The 19,312-nt window shown below is 44.1% G+C and overlaps 1 protein-coding gene across 4 annotated transcripts in view; it reads right to left on the bottom strand.

Annotated features, from left to right (window-relative positions):
• wwox (WW domain containing oxidoreductase) overlaps positions 1-19,312 on the bottom strand; it is a 137,376-nt gene that overhangs the window by 48,354 nt on the left and 69,710 nt on the right. Inside the window, exon 9 of one of the 4 annotated variants that reach the window (XM_037105783.1) lies at positions 12,023-12,145. The exons of the other annotated variants lie outside the window; for them this stretch is intronic. Coding sequence (XP_036961678.1) covers positions 12,053-12,145 — 93 coding nt within the window. The 3' untranslated portion in view covers positions 12,023-12,052. Of the gene's footprint in view, positions 1-12,022; positions 12,146-19,312 lie in introns of those variants that run through there. 4 annotated transcript variants of the gene reach the window in all.

The raw sequence follows: 19,312 nt of genomic DNA, 5'->3' as shown, positions 1-19,312 counted from the left end.
TTTTCTGACATTATCAAGAACAAATAACTCATCAAGGAAATGATGGACAGATTAGTCAGCGATAAAACACAATCACTAGTTGCAGCCCTTATTACATATACAGTGTATAGATTTAAACTGGCAATAGACAAGAAGTTTTTTGCTTTAAGTTATAGTTATGAAGTAAATGTTAATTGCACGACAACTATAGAATAATGACACCATCAGAGTTTATATTGGTTACCTATAAACCTCACTTTCAATATTCTAGTCAGGCCGGCAGCCCGGCACCATTTCTATCTGCTTTCAAATCTCAGTTATACATTAACTTAATGAATAAACTCACATTGTGCCTCGAGTTGTTGGTGGGTCTTACTCTGAGGAGAACAGAAAGCGCTCCATTTGTCTTAGCGACAGCACTGCTGCACTTTAAGCAAAAGTTATTTGTACAATCTCATAAAGTAAGAGATCAAATTTAGAGTAAATGGAGTAGAGATGAAAATATACAAGTAAAACAAGGATTATAGCACAAAGCTAACAGAGTGCAAACACTCAAAGTACTGAAACACCATCCAAACATCTGCGCAAATACATAAACACTCGAACAGCATCACACCTAATCTCAAATTTCATCCTCACTACAGCAGGACGGATGTAAAGACACAAATACGCACACAAGCAGACGCCCAACAAACAGTCGCATTCATCTGCTGCGTTAGTTCCAAATAAACAGCGCGAGTGTTTGTGTTAACGTGGTGAAAAGCTCGTCTTCTAAAATATAGAGGGAGGGAATCGGATCAAACATTTTGGATGAATGGAACAAGGCCCTTTAGTCGGATCAGACGTGCAGGCAGTCCAACTGTGTTCACACACATGGCCCTATATGGAGGAGCTGCTATAAGGGTTGGCTGAGAGTTGAATGACACAAACAAAGAGAAAAAGACAGAGAAGAGAGGGGGGCGAACACTTCAGTTAAAGCCTCTGACTCCTCATTCATGACTGACCAAAACACACTACTTCTGTCTCCACACGCACAGATCACACAGACAGACATACAGTACACGGGGCCAGCTCAGCCTGACTGGGCTAAGGGAGAGGAGATTAATTAGCATTTTTATGTAAATGAGGCGTTTGTGTCTAATTATTTCTGTTATTCCAGCAGCAGCAGCAGGCTTTGATGTGCCAGCGGTGGATTTAAATAGAGGGAGATTTCCATCACATCCTCCCTCTGCGTCACAGCCAGGCAGGAGACAGAGACAGCAGAGATTACACACTCCGCTGGGACGCACACACGCCACACATAAACACCGTCTGGCTTTGCGCACACATCCTAACACACACACAAACAGAGGGTTATTCTACCTCAGAGGGAAAGTCCTCGTGGGTTTTCTGTGTATTTGCTGCCAATGCTCACACTCAAGTGTTTGCATGTTTACAAACCCACCCCCACCCTCGCCGCTCCTCTCCCAGTTGAGTGCTGGGAGATGTGGAACCCTTAATTGGCAGAGCATTCATCAGTGTGTTATCTATCTGATGGGGTAGAGGGCCTCCATGGCCTGTTTGGTGCTAGTTTATGAGCTGATATTAAAGGCTGTTAAAGTACATAAAGGGGATAAACTTTTACAGCTTGAACTTATAGCCAGAAACACAGGCAGCGTCATAAAGGGCCGATGTACACTCTGCGCACACTGCAGCCCCAGGTCAAAGAGTCTACAGTAGAATATGTGGAGAAAGATATAGATGTGCTTTGTCTTAGTCTAAAAGTCTAAAAAAATAAATAAATAAATGGAATAAAAAGTGACTGTGTGTCAGACCCATGGCAGTCACATTTTTCCTTCTACAATGAGAGCTTTACAAAGTTAGTGGAAGGGGAATTTATGACCAGAAGTCACGCTCCGGAGTTACGTTTTAATGAGTCTTGTTTATTTTGTGCAGAAAGCCACATGAACATGCACACAGCTGACTCTGTACACATTCCCTCTGTTGGTTTCAGGCTATTCTGCTTATCGACAACAAGTGGTGGTGACGTGGGGGGGAAAAAAACCCAGTAATGCGCTCTCAAAGGGGGCAAATGTATTTGAGGAAGGTCAAGAAACAGTTTTTAGACCTCAAGGATACAAACAATGTGTTTTGGTAAGAAATACTGAATGTAAACATAGCTTTTGTTTGTTTACAAGAAAATTCTTTAGGGCACCTTTAAATGTACAGCCTTAAATGTACAATACCACTGGGGGGCTCTCTATCAACAAACACCCTATCTCTTGCAGAGCGATGTGTCCTGTTAATCAACCTGACCGCCACAGCCAGAGTTTTTGGTGAGTATTGAATTGTGTCCTGACTTTAACCACACAGGCACACACAACCTCGGTGTGTGGTGTTACTCTCTATCATTAGCTCATGGTAAGTGTACAGTAAATTATTCTGGCAGATATACACTGAATGGGTAACAACAATGCAAAAAAACACACACGTTCCAGCTGTAAAACATATCACAGTTGATGTATTACACCATTATTCAACCACTCCTGATGAAAATCTATATTCGCGTTTAGTTAAGTCGCATTTGCCGACTACCCTATCACAGAAGAAGCAACAGGCTAACACATGAAACATAGCATTACTTTAATAAACTTGTAGATTTTTCTTAGTTAGAACAAGTGCACAGTTCAACAAATAATATAATAAAAGAACCAGCAGTTTATAGACACTTTAACATCAGATGTTTTACTGAGAGGTCCAGTTCTTATGCAACTGATGTTACAGTAGCATCTACGCTAGCCTCTGGGGAGCCAAAATTTTTGATTTCAAACAAACAGTGGCTTCCCTCACTGGTTGTCACATCCAAACTGCGTCTGTGGCTGCCAGTGGTTCTTCAGAGGATGCTGACTAGTTAAACACCTGTGTGTTTGGCCACAGGTGCATAGCTTCAGGCCTAGTAAGGTGGATTTGTGGTTTGGATGAAGTCTGGTTTTCCCCAATCTCCAAAACAGATGTTGTGAAGGAGAAAAACACATTCTACCAGAATTTCACTTCAAATCACAACAAGTATTTCATTGTATTCTACTCTATTCACAGGTTTAAAAAAACGTCAGTTGCTCCTCTTTCTTTTATCTTAGACTGTAATGTCTTTCTCCCGTCTTTGGCTCTTAGCCAGTAAGATGATTTGTGCAGAGAGTAGTGGAAACTTAAAAGTGGAGACACCGCACAACGTTGCCTGGCTTGTGGAGAGTGATGGAGGTCTGCTGACAAAGAAGCAGTCTGAGTGAAACAGAGAGGCAGACATAAAGGGGGAGACCAATGTGCAGGCGCCGTGACTGTGGGAGAAAACACATCTGAGAGCTGTGTACAAACAGGGATCAGAGAGGCAGAGAATTGAGGGCTATTCCTGAAGGGGCTTTTGGGCCTGATCCCACAAGTGTTCCCTCCACGCCCGCTGTAATAACACGGAGGCTTGAAACAAACAATGTGATAACGCCGTGATACTGTGGCATCCTGTCACTGTGAGCCCGAGGGAGCCCACCAGGTATCCCCTTCTCTTTCATAACTCCTGACACCTGACACTACTTGGTCTCCTCCTGAGTTCTCCCAGCTTACATTCATCCTTACATCACTGTCAGGTAAGACACACTCCCAACGCACGAACTGCACATGCTCTAACATTTACTCCGCACACACACACACACACATATCCCCGCATGTACCTGTGCGTGCATTGCCATTTAAATTTAAAAGATATTCCTTCCATTCAAAACATCCGGGCAGTGTTGGGGGAACTTGTATTGTCCATTGACTTCACAGATAAGAGCCCGACTTCAATTACATGTAGTGAAGCCAGCAGGGCTCTAATCTGCATGTTAGCATGAGGATAACTAGCTTTCTCTCTCTCTGTCCAATCTCCCCCCCCACACACTTTTTTTCTTTTCTGTCTGACACCTCATGTACTGCTGATAGGGATCACTGAGTGTATTATCGCAGAGAGTATGGGCTATGTGCTATCAAAGCGGGAAGTATTACTGACTGTCTGCACACATATGAGTGCATGTCATGCGGAGAGGCGTTCACACGGTTAATAAACAGACTGTTAAACAGCCCAAAAAACCTTGATCTGGTGACCGGTTCTCTTCGGCTTTGTGGACACACAGCGGAGGTTTACGGCGAGCTCCTTTATAGCTCTGTGTAGTCGTACATTATTTTGAGGGGAATCTGCCTTGTTAAAAGGTCTTTGCAGTGAGATATCTCCGGAGATTACGTGGGCTGTTTTGATATCACGCCGAGAGAATTCAAACGGGGCAAAGCAACACAAATAATGTCGAGTAAGGACACACATAATCTGATCAGAAATCTGGATGTGTCAAGTTTTCTTCATGGTGCTCTCTCCAGAGTGACAGCCTAACTGCTCATTATGTTATATGTTGAGCCCCTCTGAATGGTCCATTTTCCATTTCCAGTGTTGAAGTCTGCTCATAGAGGCCATTGATCCGAAGACAAGCTGCCTTGACTGATTGCTGGGAGGAAACGCTGGCATTATGGGCATCTGTGTGTGTGTCTGTGTGTGTGTAGAGAGAGAGAGAGAGAGAGAGAGTGCGCAAGTGTAGAAGGAGGCAAAGCGGGTATTAGTCTGATGAAGTCATACAGGAAATCAATGTCGTATTGAAAGGAGAAAAATGCCCTGCCCAGGGGTGGTTGCACACGGGCCCGCCTGCACACAAACACACATACACGCTTAACAATGAGACAAAGTGTGATGTGCTATGAGCAAAAAAGACAAAAGGCTTGATAATGAAAAATGAGCCGGTGAAATGTCAAGTTCAAGTACGATGCTAATGAGAGAGAAAGGCAACAACAGGCTGTCTGGGATTTCGGATACTTCCACAAGTCTCCCACCTTATCTGTGCAGCTACGTTGGTTAAAAGTTGTGTCCAAATGTCTAAATAAGTGTCCATGCACACTTGACTATATGTTTCCATATGACAATTTGTGTGTATTCTGTATTTCAAAAGGCGAGGAGTGCAGGGAGGACTCCAGGAGAGCAAGTGTTTAAAAATTAATGGGGCCCAGTGACAGGGACCTATAGATGGAGATGGACCGGGTGACTGAAGTGTCAAGACACACATAAGAGAAAACACACAAACGCACACACACACACACATACAGGCAAACTGTACTCATGTAGGTCAGGCGAACGTGCACACATAAACATACGCAGCAGTCCATCTTAGCCGCGCTTCTCTTGATCTCCACTCCAACCACATCAATTGTTAATAAAGCCGGGGCCCGGGCTGATTACTAAAGATTATTCCACTGTTTATTCTGATCAATAGAGCATTTCTATTCCTGCAGGCCCTCATGGAGATGTTTGAAGGAGCGAACGAGCGAGCGAGGGAGGGAAGCGAAGACAGAAAGACAGTGAGAGAAGGAGGCGGACCGATTGTATATCTTAATGACTTTAGTCGCAGTGGCGTCTCTGGTGCCTGCTGGAGCTCAGAGCTCAGAGGGGAAGTTAGGTAGATCGTAGCCTTGGGCTACATCTTACAATTCCTACCAGCGACTTCAAGACTCGGAGTGCGGCTTAGACTGGAGTGGATATTAATTTCACTGACCAAGTGGCAGACAGGGGTGCTCCATAAGACCATCAGTCACCAGGCCTAAGCTACTCAGCGGCTATTACTATGGTAATCTATACCGCAGGCCTGTGTGTGTGTGTGTGTGTGTGTGTGTGTGTGTGTGTGTGTGTGAATACACACGTTTGGGTATACGTGTGTGAGAGGGAGGGAGACAAAGACAACGGAGAGGGACTGAGCGAGTACTGTAAGCGTGTATCAACACTCATTAACAGAGACACACAATTACGTAGTCCCACACTTATGTTTCTGTTCAACCGGCATATGATGTTCACAGAGTAATTAATCATAAAAAGGCGGAGAGGGGGAGGAGATGAGGAAAGAGGGAGGGGGGGAGGGGGGAGTTGGAGGGTGGAACAACATTATGAGTCTGGGTAATTGTCTAATTTTCCTTCAGAGAGCCCAACGAGGAATTAGAAAACAAACTGCGAGTGCAGTCGCTCCGTTCCTCAGTTGAAAGATGAGGAGGGCTATCAAAGCATCCACCGTGGACTGGAAGTATGAAAAATAACAAAAACCACTGAAGACATTTGTTAAAAAAAAAAGTTACTATTTTCCATCTTGTCACTAATAGCTGCATGTTAAAAAGCTTAAAATGGCTACCAAAATGCACCAACCCCAACCCTAAAAGAAAATATCTGAGCATTTTTGTTTTATTGGTGATAAACTTAAAAGAGAAAAACCTTCAGCTCACTCACTCAAGTGAAGCTCACGGAGAGATGAATACACTTCCTGGAAGAGACCCAAGTAGGGCACACACACCTGCACATGTGTGAGCGAGTGTGTGTGTGTGTGTGTGTGTGTGTGTGTACACACCAGGGGACATTTTTTGCACATGCATACAGATGTGTACACCAGCTGTCATGCAGATGCACGTGCACAAGCACTCTTAGACAACAATATGAGAGCACATAGTGGATTTTGTGCAGCTTTATGGGACAACAAGCGGAAAAAAGAAATTACCACCATGGATCAGAGGTATTACTACTAAATCCACTGCTGCTGAAAGGATAGACAAGACCGAGCAGGATGGGCCTCAAAGTGACAAATCAGACAGACGCACAGACAGTCAGACAGACTGACACTAACTTGTTAGCCTTCCGGTCACCCATACCCAGTTCTGCTAACGGTAGCACTTTACTTTAAAGCTCTCTTTTTTTTTTTCAGCAGGATAGAATAACAAGGTAAAAGTGTGAAAATAACTTAAAGTTACCTGCACTTCAGTAAAAGCTGTTTCTCCCCCCCAAAATTAATTGCTTCTTACTGGGGACATTGAGTGCACATGACAGTGAAAGTCAAAGAGGTAGGAAGGCATCGCCTCGGTCCTCCTTTGTTCGGTAAATGACTAAATATTTAATGTTCCGGGGCTCTTAAGATTAAAGGTAACATGTTGTCAGTAATAGTGGAGCTACTTCAAAGGATGTAAATTATGCATTTCTTCCTTTAGCAGAGAAATCAAAGCAGGTAATGAAGATTAAAGTTTGTGGACCTCCATTCTCTCTCTGGTTGAGGAGGAAGGAGGAGAGGAGACGAAGAGAGAGGGAAGAGGACCTGTGTTAGGAAGGTTAATCTATTCGGAGCGCGGGTTATCTGATTAAAGAATCATTGTGTTCATTTAATCTGTTCCAGTGAAGCTGGTGTATGGAGCTGGGAGATAGTGGCGGGGCAGGGGCCTAACCACCTCTGTCAAGAGGCGCTGAAGCCAACCAAAGTGGCAATCAAAGAGCTGGATGACTTTGGGCAGACGAGCACGGACCATGTTGTTCTTGGTTCGCTTGTGTTTGAAGTAGACAGGTGGGGAGTTCATTTATTAGAGAGCTTCCAGTCACGACAGCATCCAAAGTGCTGGTATTTTCCAAAACATGGAATTTGACACAATTTCGCTCCTGTTCCCTTTGACCTTTCCCCCTCCGTCTGATGTATCTGTGTACAGACGGAGACGACACTGTTTCTATCAGTCATGAACATTTTTTTGGTCTGCAAAGAGCGGTGCTTACAAGTCCCCCCCGGGGCTGTATTTTACTTCCATCTGCCTCTCTAAGACACCAGTTAGAGCACAATCCCACCAGCCAGCAGAAGGAGCTGACATTTAGAAACACAGGGTTTTTTTGTTCTCTAACAGTCGGCGCTCCTCTGTGAGAAATGAGCAAAAAGACAGGAGACGCTAAAAGGAGGGGAGAGGCGCTTAGCCCTGTCTTCACACCCATCCGCTCTGCACCAGCTATCATTTAGGCTATCCCACAATGCACCTCCCACAGGCTCGAACACAGGAGTCAGGCCCATTAGCCTAGCGACGAGAGCGCTAATCGTCACATTCCATTACAGTCGATGGCACCGTGGTGATTCTAATGCCCATTTGGAAAAAGTCATACAAGGGCCGATGTTGCGTCACCAGAGCAGAGGGGGGACACAAACCAAAGAGCGACTTTGAGGTGAAAAGTCCAAATTATTTGAGTGTTCGAGGCGTTCACTTACAATCCCCCATGATCCGTGTTGATTATCAGCAGCAGCTACGAGCCTCTGCTGTGACTGAGGAGGTGTCGAGGGGCACAAATGCGAAGTGAACAAAGCCCAGCGTTATTCTATTGGAATCAGATTCCTCTTCAACTGAACATAGACTTATCGACCACCGCGAAACTACACAAGAGCAGCTTCCAAATGAAGGACGGTGCGAAAGAGAGAGGAGCGAGACAGAGAGACGAGGGGAATAGAAGACAGAGAGAAGGAGAGGGAGAGAGTGAGACAGGGGTAAATAACATCTTCATCTCCACTCGCGTCTGCAGCAGCCAGTCAGTCAGGCATCATTAATCCAGCGAGGAGCCTCATCCGTTGTGTATTGGTTCATTTTACAACACTACAGTACTGTCTAAATATTGACAGAGCGCTGTTGTCTGGGCTATTGACTGTCATCAGAATGCTCCCCTTCAGAGCCGAGTGTAAAAGGGAACTGTGACGATCTGGTGTGTGTGTGTGAGTGTATGAGTGTGTGAGTGTGTGTGAGTGAGAGAGAGGGAGAGTCAGAGCACTGGTCTTACGCCGAGTGCTGCCTTCACATGGGCAGCACAGGTGAGAGTCCAGTATACACGCACACCGTGATGTGAACACACACTTTAAGACACATGCACGTATTGTCACCAAACACACACACACACTCAATCCCGTACGCACAATGGACGGACTGTGGCCCCCTCACAACTTGGCTGTCCTCTAACATTCACTCACCTCAGATGATTTCTATGCAAATAGAGCAGCGGACGAAAAAAAAAAAAATGCAGCAGCTGAATTAAATCCAAAACACATTTGGTCAAAAATCAATTCCCCCGGTCCCTCCTCTCATCCACACAGACAGCCGACTCTCCACTCTCCCTATCCCACAGCACACAGCCCTGGACCGCTGATAAATATTCATTTTTTTTTTTTTTTTTTTTTTATATTTATGTTACAGAAAAAAAAAGCTGTGATGGGCAAAACAGGAGAGCATCCCCAACAAAAGCCTTCTGAAAACACACGCACACGCATGAGAACACACTTAAAGATAGACCCGCAGTTTACTAACAATCAGATAACGGCTGTGACTCAACACACGGGTCATTTAATGGAGAATAAATAACACCAGATTTACATTATGATTTAACTGTGTTATACGTTAAACGGATTGGATATGGTGTGTGAAAGCAGCTTCCTGACCTCAGAGCACACACACTGCTTTTAAAGTCCTTCTTCAGCCGCATGCCAGAACAACCACGACTCTTCTAACAGCACTTGAACATTCTCTCTTTCCGGAAAAGAGATGGTAATTACTTGACAAATCACTGCCTCTTTTAAGTGCCAGATGAAAGAGTGTAAATGGGGGGAAATACGCAGGAAATAAAATAAAATCCCTTTTTTTTTCTGTTTTCAGTTAAGTGGCCGGAGAGGGAGAACGGGAGATATTTAATGTTGCTTAAATATGCAGTGTGATTCCACCCGCTGATTAAATTATAGCAGATGAGATCTTCTGTTGGCTGGAAACTTGAAAAAGTCCAGAGCTGTTTAAAAATGCATCAAACATGGTGTTGGATTAGCTCTCTGTCTCTGTCTTTCACTGTCTCGCTGAGGAGGAGGAGGAGGTGGAAGAGGAGGTGGAGAGGGGAGGACCGGGCCAAGCAGAGGGGGGGAGGAGAGGAGAGAAGACAGAATCAACTCTGCCACAAATGAGACTAATGCTGGTGCCTTCGACAGAGAGCAAATATGATAATGAAGAAGTCAAAGCGCACTTAATAATGAAACGAATGGAAAAGGAATTATTTGAATTAAAGTCAACCCGCTGAAAAATGCGACAAAGCGCCTTTGTGTGTGTGTGTGTGTGTGTGTGTGTGTGTGTGTGTGTGTGTGTGTGTGTGTGTGTGCTTGAGAGGGAGTGTTAATTAGTCTGTTTGCCAAATGGTCCAAGTGAGAGCCCACTGGGTCCTGTGCTCTGCACTTTTCGCCCTCTTCCTCCACTCCTCCTGCTCTCTCCTTCTCTTCCTCTCCGGAGCCAAGATGTGCATATGTTTTGGGCTGCTTTAATTTCTCCGCTCATAATTGGGCTGAACCGCAGGGAGCCCTCATCCGCTGGGACAAGACTGTAAACATGAGTTTACTCTCTTTTTCTCTCTCTCTCTCTCTCCCTCACACACACGCTGAAAACACAATATAGCGAACTGATCAAACAAATAAACTACCATCCAGAATGACTAAAAGGGGCTTTACTCCCACCCTCTATTTCCAGTGATGAACAAAGAAACACAAACCGCTCAGAGCGCCGCTCCCGCTCACTCAGTGACAGAAAAAATAAATAAATAATCGGGCGCAAGAGAAAGTGTTTGAAGAGTCAGAGGCTTCTAGCTCACCACGTTGCATCAGAGGGGCCAGTAGACATAGAGTACTTTCCTGCAGAGATGGGTAATGAAGGCGGGTGGGAAGTTATTCATAAGAATCTGACCGTGTAAGCACTTGTGTAGAGACATGATGTTTAATTTGTAGTTTGAGCAAAAGAAGTTTTTCAAGTCCGGCTGCAAATACGGCACAATACTGTCACACTTGAGTGGGCAAACAGGTCAAACCACCTCCATTGTGCTCTTTTGGGGAACAGCCAAAATGCAGCATGGGGTGTTAAGGGTTAACAGACTGAATGAGCTTTGGAGCTGTAATAGGTTGTCCAAAAATGTACCGCTTATCTTATAGAGCATACTTCCATAATTTAGATGCCGTTTGCATGTGTGTGTGCGCATGTTTCGGTTTGTTTGTGTCTGTGTACCGCAGGTGTACAGACAGGGGGCTGTGTGTGTGTGTGTGTGTGCGTGTGTGTGCGTGTGTGTGTGTGTGTGTGTGTGTGCCTGTGTGCATGTGTGTTCCTGTCTGTGTGTGCACATACTGCATGTGTGCAGGCATGCTCCTGAGTTCAGAGGTAGTGACAGCTTTGACAGCTATACCTGCCAATGGCCAGATCCCGCCGATAACCCCTGCTGTCGCCACAAAGCCGACAGAAAGGCTCCAATTTCCCCCCCAGACACTGGGCCAGTTTGTGGAGGCAGAAAGAAGGGAGGGGGGGCTGCTGGAGAGACAACCTCCAGCCATTCTCCACAATACACTCTCCTCATTCCACCCCACTAACACATGAATGGGGATCCAATTGATTCTTTTTCACCCGAGTCCATTTTCCCACCCGGCCTGACACAGAGAGAGGATTTTGTGCTCATCTGCCCTTCCTTGTGTACTTCATATCGGGGAGAAGACTTATAGAAAGGGAAGGTAAAAAGGGGGGGATCTTTATCAGAAAGCGAATTAACGCTCAAAGTGCTCCATTTGGAAGGTATATCAGGCCAATCCATTAAAAGGGCCTTCAGAAAAGAGCCCGGCGCGGAGGACACCTTGAGAATGAACAGAAGACCTTGCTGAAACAGCACTCTTCACACACACAGGAGGAGAGAGAGAGAGACAGAGAGAGAGAGAGAGAGAGAGAGAGAGAGAGAGAGAGAGAGAGAGAGAGAGAGAGAGAGAGAGAGAGAGAGAGAGAGAGAGAGTATAGAGTATAGGGGTTTGTGCCACGTGGGGCTGCATAATCACCTGGTTATACTTGTTACCTGAAGAAATACAAAAAAAAACTTTTTCCTCTTGAAAAAAATCACTAATCAATGCAGAGCTTTAAATTCAAAAATATAAATTCAAACATTCATATCGATTTGTCTCATTATTCCCTGGGAGTTAATAACTTTGTTCCTCTTTCAAGCATAAAGTCTCTCCATCACACACACACCGGCCTGTGAGATTTCCTCTTACTTGCTCTCTCATGCACACACACACACACACACACACACACACACACACACACACACACACCTGCTCCAGCAGTGAGTTCCATTAATCTTCTCCCAGGCCCTGTCCTCTGCGGGTTGACCCAGGTGAGGGAGGGGGGAGGCAGGGGTCAGAGGCTAGAGGACTGCCCCTGTCTGGATGGAGGCCTCGTGAACATTAGCCCCTGGCCAGTGGGGTGGGGAGGCAGTGGAGGGACCACCCCATACTGTCTGTGAGAGGTCAGCCATAAGAAAAAGATAAGTGATTTCCAAGAGAATCTAAAGGTGGAAGTCACTGTAAAGACAAAGAGTGGATCTAAATCTAACTATCAGCAGATTTAAAACAGGAGGAATATAGAAGATCTCCACCATCAACAAGACGCAGAGTCAAATAAATGAAATAAGCAAAATGGAATCAAAAAATTGTTTGTTTTTGTGTGTTCATTTTGCTATGAATCAACAATGATAGCTGTACTTTTAGGTTGTACTCCCATAAGGGTCAACATAACAGAAACGTGGTGACCAACCCAGTGTTTTAAAGTATGAGGACACAGACTGAGCACGCGGACATCCAGTGTAATAAAAACAGAACAGCAGATCTCTCCACTGCCTATGTTCTTAACGGTTAGAGCCGTGTTTGACGAACTTTTTGCACTGTGTACCACCTCAGAAAATAGAAGACCCTCCTATTAACCCATTATGACCTGCAGCTAATACTAGCAGGTGCTGTGGACACTTCAGCCGCACTGCTTAAGTAGCCGTTAGCACTCATGCTCACTTCTCGGTCGTCAACTTCATTTTCTAAAGGGCTGCTTGAAATATTCATGCTTCCCACTTATAGCCACGTTTGTAAGTGTTTTTAAACCTTTTATTTTGCCTCCACCTACAATCTCGCCATCACAGTTTGAGTTTTGCTATAGCTAATCATGCACGGGCATGTACGCGTGGATGAACGTGACAACATAACAGGCTGAAACACAAATATTACCGGGAAGACAAAGCTGATATTGAATGAATTGTAAGTATAAGTTTAAGTATTTGAATTTGAGATTCTGCAGTATTTTGATGATGTTATATGATTTCGGGGACTCCCCTACGTACCACTAGATGGAGCTTCACAGTGATGTAGAGTTGAATCATGCTTTTTGGCCCTGATCTCAATCAAGGTTATTAAGTAGTGAGAATCTGCTGATACGGAGTCTGATCTGAAATTTCCATTTCACTAATTACTACAGCTGTAGTCTTAGCCTACAGTAGGCCTATATTAAACTTAATAATGGTCAGTTTAGATGAGATGTATTTGGAAGAAAGAACAAAACACAGCCTGTATCACATCTGTCCTTTCATGGTCACCTATACAGCTCTTCAGTGCTATCATCCCTGGCAATTATGGAATTTCAATAAAATACTTTTGATGCTTCTCTTCATACTGAATACAAACAACATTCAGGGGTTAAAATGCACTTGAGATGCCTTTTATATCTAAGAAGATAATAAAATAAAAGAGGAAGTAATTCTTTTCTACCTAAAGCTGCATTCATATCACTTACGACACATGCACACTTTTAGAGTGGATATTTTCCCTGAAACAATTATTTGTGTTGCTCCATTTATTGGTTTTTAACGCACATTAGGGTCATGTTAAAGTGCTATAAACAAGTGTCTTTAGATAGATGGTGTAAAAAAATAAGAACAAAATGTTTCAGTTTTTTTTGTTTCTCAATTCTGTTCATTTAGAAGAAATATCGATTGGCCTTGATTTGTATCCTACAGATCTGTTTTTGGACCCTCCTTTTTATGTCATCGTATTAAGATTCAAAGATAACAGAAAGTCAGAGAAGATGTTGTTTTGGCTCTTCCAGATCCAGGCCGTGCCACCGTGCACATCACCCCAGAGCTGACCTCATCCAAGCCTGCTGACGGGAAAACAGAGAACCGGCCCCAGGGGCGAGCCTGCCTTTATGCGCCTATATAAGCTCCCCCTCTCCTCTCCAGGGGGAAGACCTCGAACAAGCGGCCCTTCTGTCTGGAGCACCTACCAAGAACAGAGACTCAACTCTTCCCCTGGCATTATCAAACAAGCCAATGAACAGGGAGGACATACAAAAGTTACTGAAAGTGAGTGAGCAAAGAGAGACAGGCTGGGGGGGGGGGGCTGTAAGGAGCCAGAAGAAAGAGCTCTCATTTGTATCAGCACACATACACAAGCCCACACTTACATGGGACCTGGCAGAACAGTTTGAAGAGTCATCAACAAGTACTTCATAAAACAGAAAGGCAACTCAACACTCCCTCCCTCTCCCACTCTGTCATCCTAGAATCTCATATTCACTGCAAGGTGTTGATAATCATAATTACAATGAAGATGATGATGATGATGATGATGATGATGATGATGATGATGATGATGATGAGGAGGATGACTGCATGTGGTTGGTGTGAGATGGTGCAGATCTGAGAAGGAAGACTGTCCTCTTAACTCAGGTTCAAACCCAGAAGCAAAAAGTGAGACAATACTATAAAAAAAAGAGCATATATGACTTAAAAGCGCGCACACTCGTCTATTCCTCATTACCCTTTCCCCTACTACCCATGCACACACACACACACACACACACACACACCCACGCACACACACACAGACTTGAAAGTGTCTGATATGCAAGACGTGTTGATCCTGTTTATAATGGCGAGTTTCCTGGTGTAAGCTGTTGGTCTCCCCTGGCGTTGGTCTCCCTCTTCTCTCCAGCCCCTCATCTCTAATGCATGAGCCAGCCAGAGAGACTGCCGAGGCCAAAAGAACGAGCGCAAGGAAAAAGCGAGGGAGCGGGAGCGGACAGAGGGAGAGGCTAACCCCGGCACTGCGGCGCAACACTTTCATATTCTAATAAACCCAACATGAATACACCAATACACAGAAAGGGAGGAAATTGCATTTCTAAAACTCTCTCTGTATCAAAGAGCATGCCGCCGAACATCTCTCATACACACACACAGACACACATAAACATGCAGCCCGGCGTTTTTCCAAACTGGGAAAAAAAAATGGACTAACACAAACATACACACACGTAAGCGCGCACGCACAGGGAAGGCTCAGAGGGATTACAGCCTGCTGACGACAGCAGTTGAATACACACACACACAGGCATAAAAACACAGAAAACTTCTGAGGAGAACTTCTGTTTGAGGAAGTTCGAACTGGATGTCAGATGTGCGGAAACACTGGCAACCAATTACCCTGATCATCGTAATCAAGTAATTGAGCAAGTATTTTAACTACATCTTGCAGTAGCTTGCTAGCTGTTCAACAACACTCACATATTCATTGTGATTCGAGTCCTTAAATGACTTTTTGCCATTTTTTTGAGCGATTAACATCTGGAAATACAAACAATTTATGGCGATGAAAGAAAAGGGAAAATTGAATATATACCACTAGGTGTCAGTTAATTAAAAATACAGATTACTGCAATTTATTGGCAAATGTTTGGAGACTTTGTTGCATGCTATTTTAGAAGTTATCTGGTTAACTGAGTAATCCTGCGTGGTGCAGTACCCCCACCTGGATCTGGAGGTGTCTGACTCACCAGGCTTGCTGTGTTATCTGTATTTCTGGTGTTACACGGTGTTTAAACATACAGCGATTACATTACTTGTGCCCACCACTGAGGAGAGTAAAGGTACTTGACCCAAAGGATATGATTTCAAAGCTAAAAGCAGAAGCGCCTACATCGCAGTATTTCTGATTTAAACCCAATGCAAACAGGGAATTTGCTCAGAATCATGAGGGAGAAGGAGTTGGTTACTTTACTGAGAAACTGGAGGCGTGCGGCTCTTCATTAAACAGCTAACTGAGTGCTCCGTTATCCACAGACTGTATTAAACTGCTCCCTGATATATTTCAACTAATGACAAAAATGTTTGTTTTGCTCTGCAGACACATTTTTGATAATAACAGCAGTAAGCGCAAAACTCACTGAGCACATTGCATTTCCTGTAACTAGCCTACTTCATACTACAAGTAAACTCATGTTTCATCAGTTTAAATGCTTTTAATGTGAAGCTGCAGCTGTAGGAAACGTTCAGTTTCCATTACCAGTAAATACAGCTATCATCAAAACTTGTATGAGCATCATTTCCATTTTTTTGTATCAAATGCAGATTGTAAATTTGATCAGTTTTATAGAAGTTAATTTCCTTCAGCTAACCGAACTGGATTTCTATCTGGGGTAGCTCTGCTGCAGTTCTGCTTCTTTCAGTGAGTAGGAACTGGTAGCTCGTCCAGCTCGTCTTTAAATGTAGCTTCGTGAATACTGCCGACGGTATCCACGCATCGCTGACAGCAGGTGCAAACAAGTGACAGGTAACAGGGAGAGACGGTGAGACAAAGAGCAGATCACAGGGTGCAGATCTGGAGCAGAGAGGCAAATATTGTGCAAAACACGTACACTGAACTTCAACTCAAACGGGTGCCTCATTCCTGGCCTCATCTCTTTTAGAGCAAGCCATTTAATTTCAGGCCGCTGATACCCATCCCTCCTTTCACAAGAGTTAATATCCCATTCTCCCTCCTACTCTCTGCTGTGTGTGTGATGGAGTCTCAGTGACAGCCTGTAATGCAGGCCTGTATGCATTGATTATATGACACCCTCCATTCAGGTGTGCTATTAAAGTTCCCCTCCTCTCTTCCTTTCTGCTCTGCCGGCAGAATAATGTCCAATAATAAGAGGAGCAGGTGACTGGAGCCGAGGCAGGAGCCGAGGCCGGCCCAGACAGAAACACTAGTTTCCTGGGGAGGACTAGATGAAGATACGCCCATGTTATTCACCCCAGCACCGCGAGCCGTGGAGGAACAGGGTGGGGGGAATGCATAATTGCATTTAAATTACATGAAGGATGCTTTGACTTCCCCCTTGTCTGGCTACCACTCCCCCCTGCATATCCGCACACATGTAAAATCAACCCATCCCACCTTCTGCAGCTCCCCTCCCCCAACGCTCAGTAAGGACGCCCTCATGTCCGTCCCACACACACACAACCATACAGCAATACAGAACACAGAAAATATGCCTTTAATTAGTGTTCAGTAATGAGTCTGTCTCTGAGTGCAGCACAACGAGGTGGAGCAAGAGCTCGATAAGGCGATTTATCACATTTCAAACAGGGAGCTCTTGAGGAAAGTTGTGCGAAAAATACACATGGAAAAGTATTTTTTCAAAGGTGGGTAACAAACAACAAAGAGATGAGGATTAATTAATTACACTCATTAGATGAAACAATAATCAGAAGAAACAGATACAAACCACAAGGAAATAAAGGACCATCAACATTATAACGAATACAAAACTTTAATTAAGAAAGTCTGACCTACTTAATAAAAAATTAACCGTGATCACCACGCAGCAACCATTAATAGAGATTAATAAAAATAAAAATAAAAAACCTGCAAATGCTTTTCCCACCTTAACTAGACAAAGACTAGTCTGTATTTTTACACAAAGCAATACGAAAGGATGAAAGAAGAAAGTTAAACCTGTTCCAGTCCCCGGCGTAACTTCACGAGTGCATTTAACTTTAAACTTTACATATTACAGCACCAAAAACAGCAATCAACAATTTAAAAAACTGTCGTATGATCAGATCGCTGGGTTACCGTTGACTGCCACCATTATCTTGGCACAGATGGTTGAACAGATAAGAACGTTAACATTTCAATGAGTTCAACACTAGAATCAGGGCTTAACACGAGTTCTGTAGTGTTAGGTAATGATGCCTACACTCCTTCAGAATCTAACTGTGACTGTATAGTCTATTATGTAGGTTGGGCTGTAGGTTGGTACACAAACCCATTATAGTAACTAAAATCAGGTCATATTCTACCAGCTGTACCAAGCCTCAGACAGACAACATCTTTAAGCCTTCTGGTCTCACCCACACAGTATTCCTGCTGTATAGCACAGCGGTCTACCGTCACCATCTCTGCCTTCTCTTTCTGTCTTTCTGGGAGGCTCCACGCCGAGAATAGAGCTCAGAGCTCTAAGGTTTACATAAACCACAATACCTTCTCAGCTCGGAGGGGGGGGGAGACACGAGCATCTGTTTTTGTTTGCATTTTATTCCAAAACATAAAATTGAATCAATCTTTTAATACTCTGGATTGTATAAACATGGGAGAGAACTGCTTGAATAAATATCAAGAATGAAAATGGATTTCTCGTCGACGACTATTATCTATGTGGTTTATTTATGAACACCACGGCTGGTGCCAAAATAGGCAAGACATAAAAAATACAGAGATAATGTGTTTAGCCTTTTTCATTTTCTTCTTTTTAAGTGAAAGAATAAATATTAGGATTTACATCACATTTACATTTTTATCAAAATCAAGTTGGGCGCCACAAAACCTGCATGCACCATTTCCCATCCCCGGTTGCCACGACAACTATGAAAATAACAAGAGCAACATGACACTGACATCTTTAACAGGAAAATCATTAAAAGCAACACGAGGGGCCAGATGATGCTGTCTGTGCCACAGTCAGTCTGTGACTGATAAACACCACGCTGGATCCATAAATAGACTAATAGCTCTTTCACTGCTCCCACTACAATGCACTCAGTCAGGACGGTTAGTGGGTGTTTTTGTAAAAATGATAGATAAAATCCTCTCAATCTCAGAGGCTCATCATCCTGGTGTGTAACATCAGACACAGTGTGAGATGCAAACATGTGCGCACACATCTAAACATAGCCCAGGGCCATCTATCGCCGGCCACACAGCACCCACCGATGCTTAACTACTTCTCATACACACATATATTCATAAGGTATTATGCAGAATAACAGTTTTATGGATTTTAAATGGCATTCATTTACGAACACTGTGGCTAGCCATCACATGGAAGGGCTATTTTATCCCCTCTTAATGTAGATCAGTCTTCTTGGGTGAGATGCAGAGGGAGGTCCAGGACATTAGGGAAGTTGGATCTGTCTTCAGCCACTGATTAAACACAGGGCCGAGGTGAAGGAGTAGAAAGGGATGGCATCAGTTGGGACTCATGCACGAATGCATAATGGAACCATCACATGAATGCTAGGCCTCCATTAATATCCTTTGAGTGTGAGGATCCCAGATAACAAGAAGCCTTTTCCGTCCATATTTCTTACCTCGGATTTTTACGAGCGGCGCTGCGGTTATTACCGCACACCGCACAGAGTGAAACAAACTTCGCACAAGCGCACTGAGAAGCCCAGCAGATCCTCCACAGCCCGGGAGATGACTTTCTATAGTCTGCGCACGCTCCAGTGTGTGTGTATGTATGTGTGTGACAGGTTTATAGGAGTCATTTATCCTGCTCAGCGGGCTAGTGTAGTGCGGAATGGTGGCCTGAGTGC

The sequence above is a fragment of the Acanthopagrus latus genome, chromosome 8 (assembly GCF_904848185.1).
Source record: "Acanthopagrus latus isolate v.2019 chromosome 8, fAcaLat1.1, whole genome shotgun sequence".
NCBI classification, from domain to species: Eukaryota; Metazoa; Chordata; class Actinopteri; order Spariformes; family Sparidae; genus Acanthopagrus; species Acanthopagrus latus.
The sequence above is the reverse complement of the archived record's forward strand: the minus strand, read 5'-3'. Positions and strand labels throughout refer to the sequence as shown.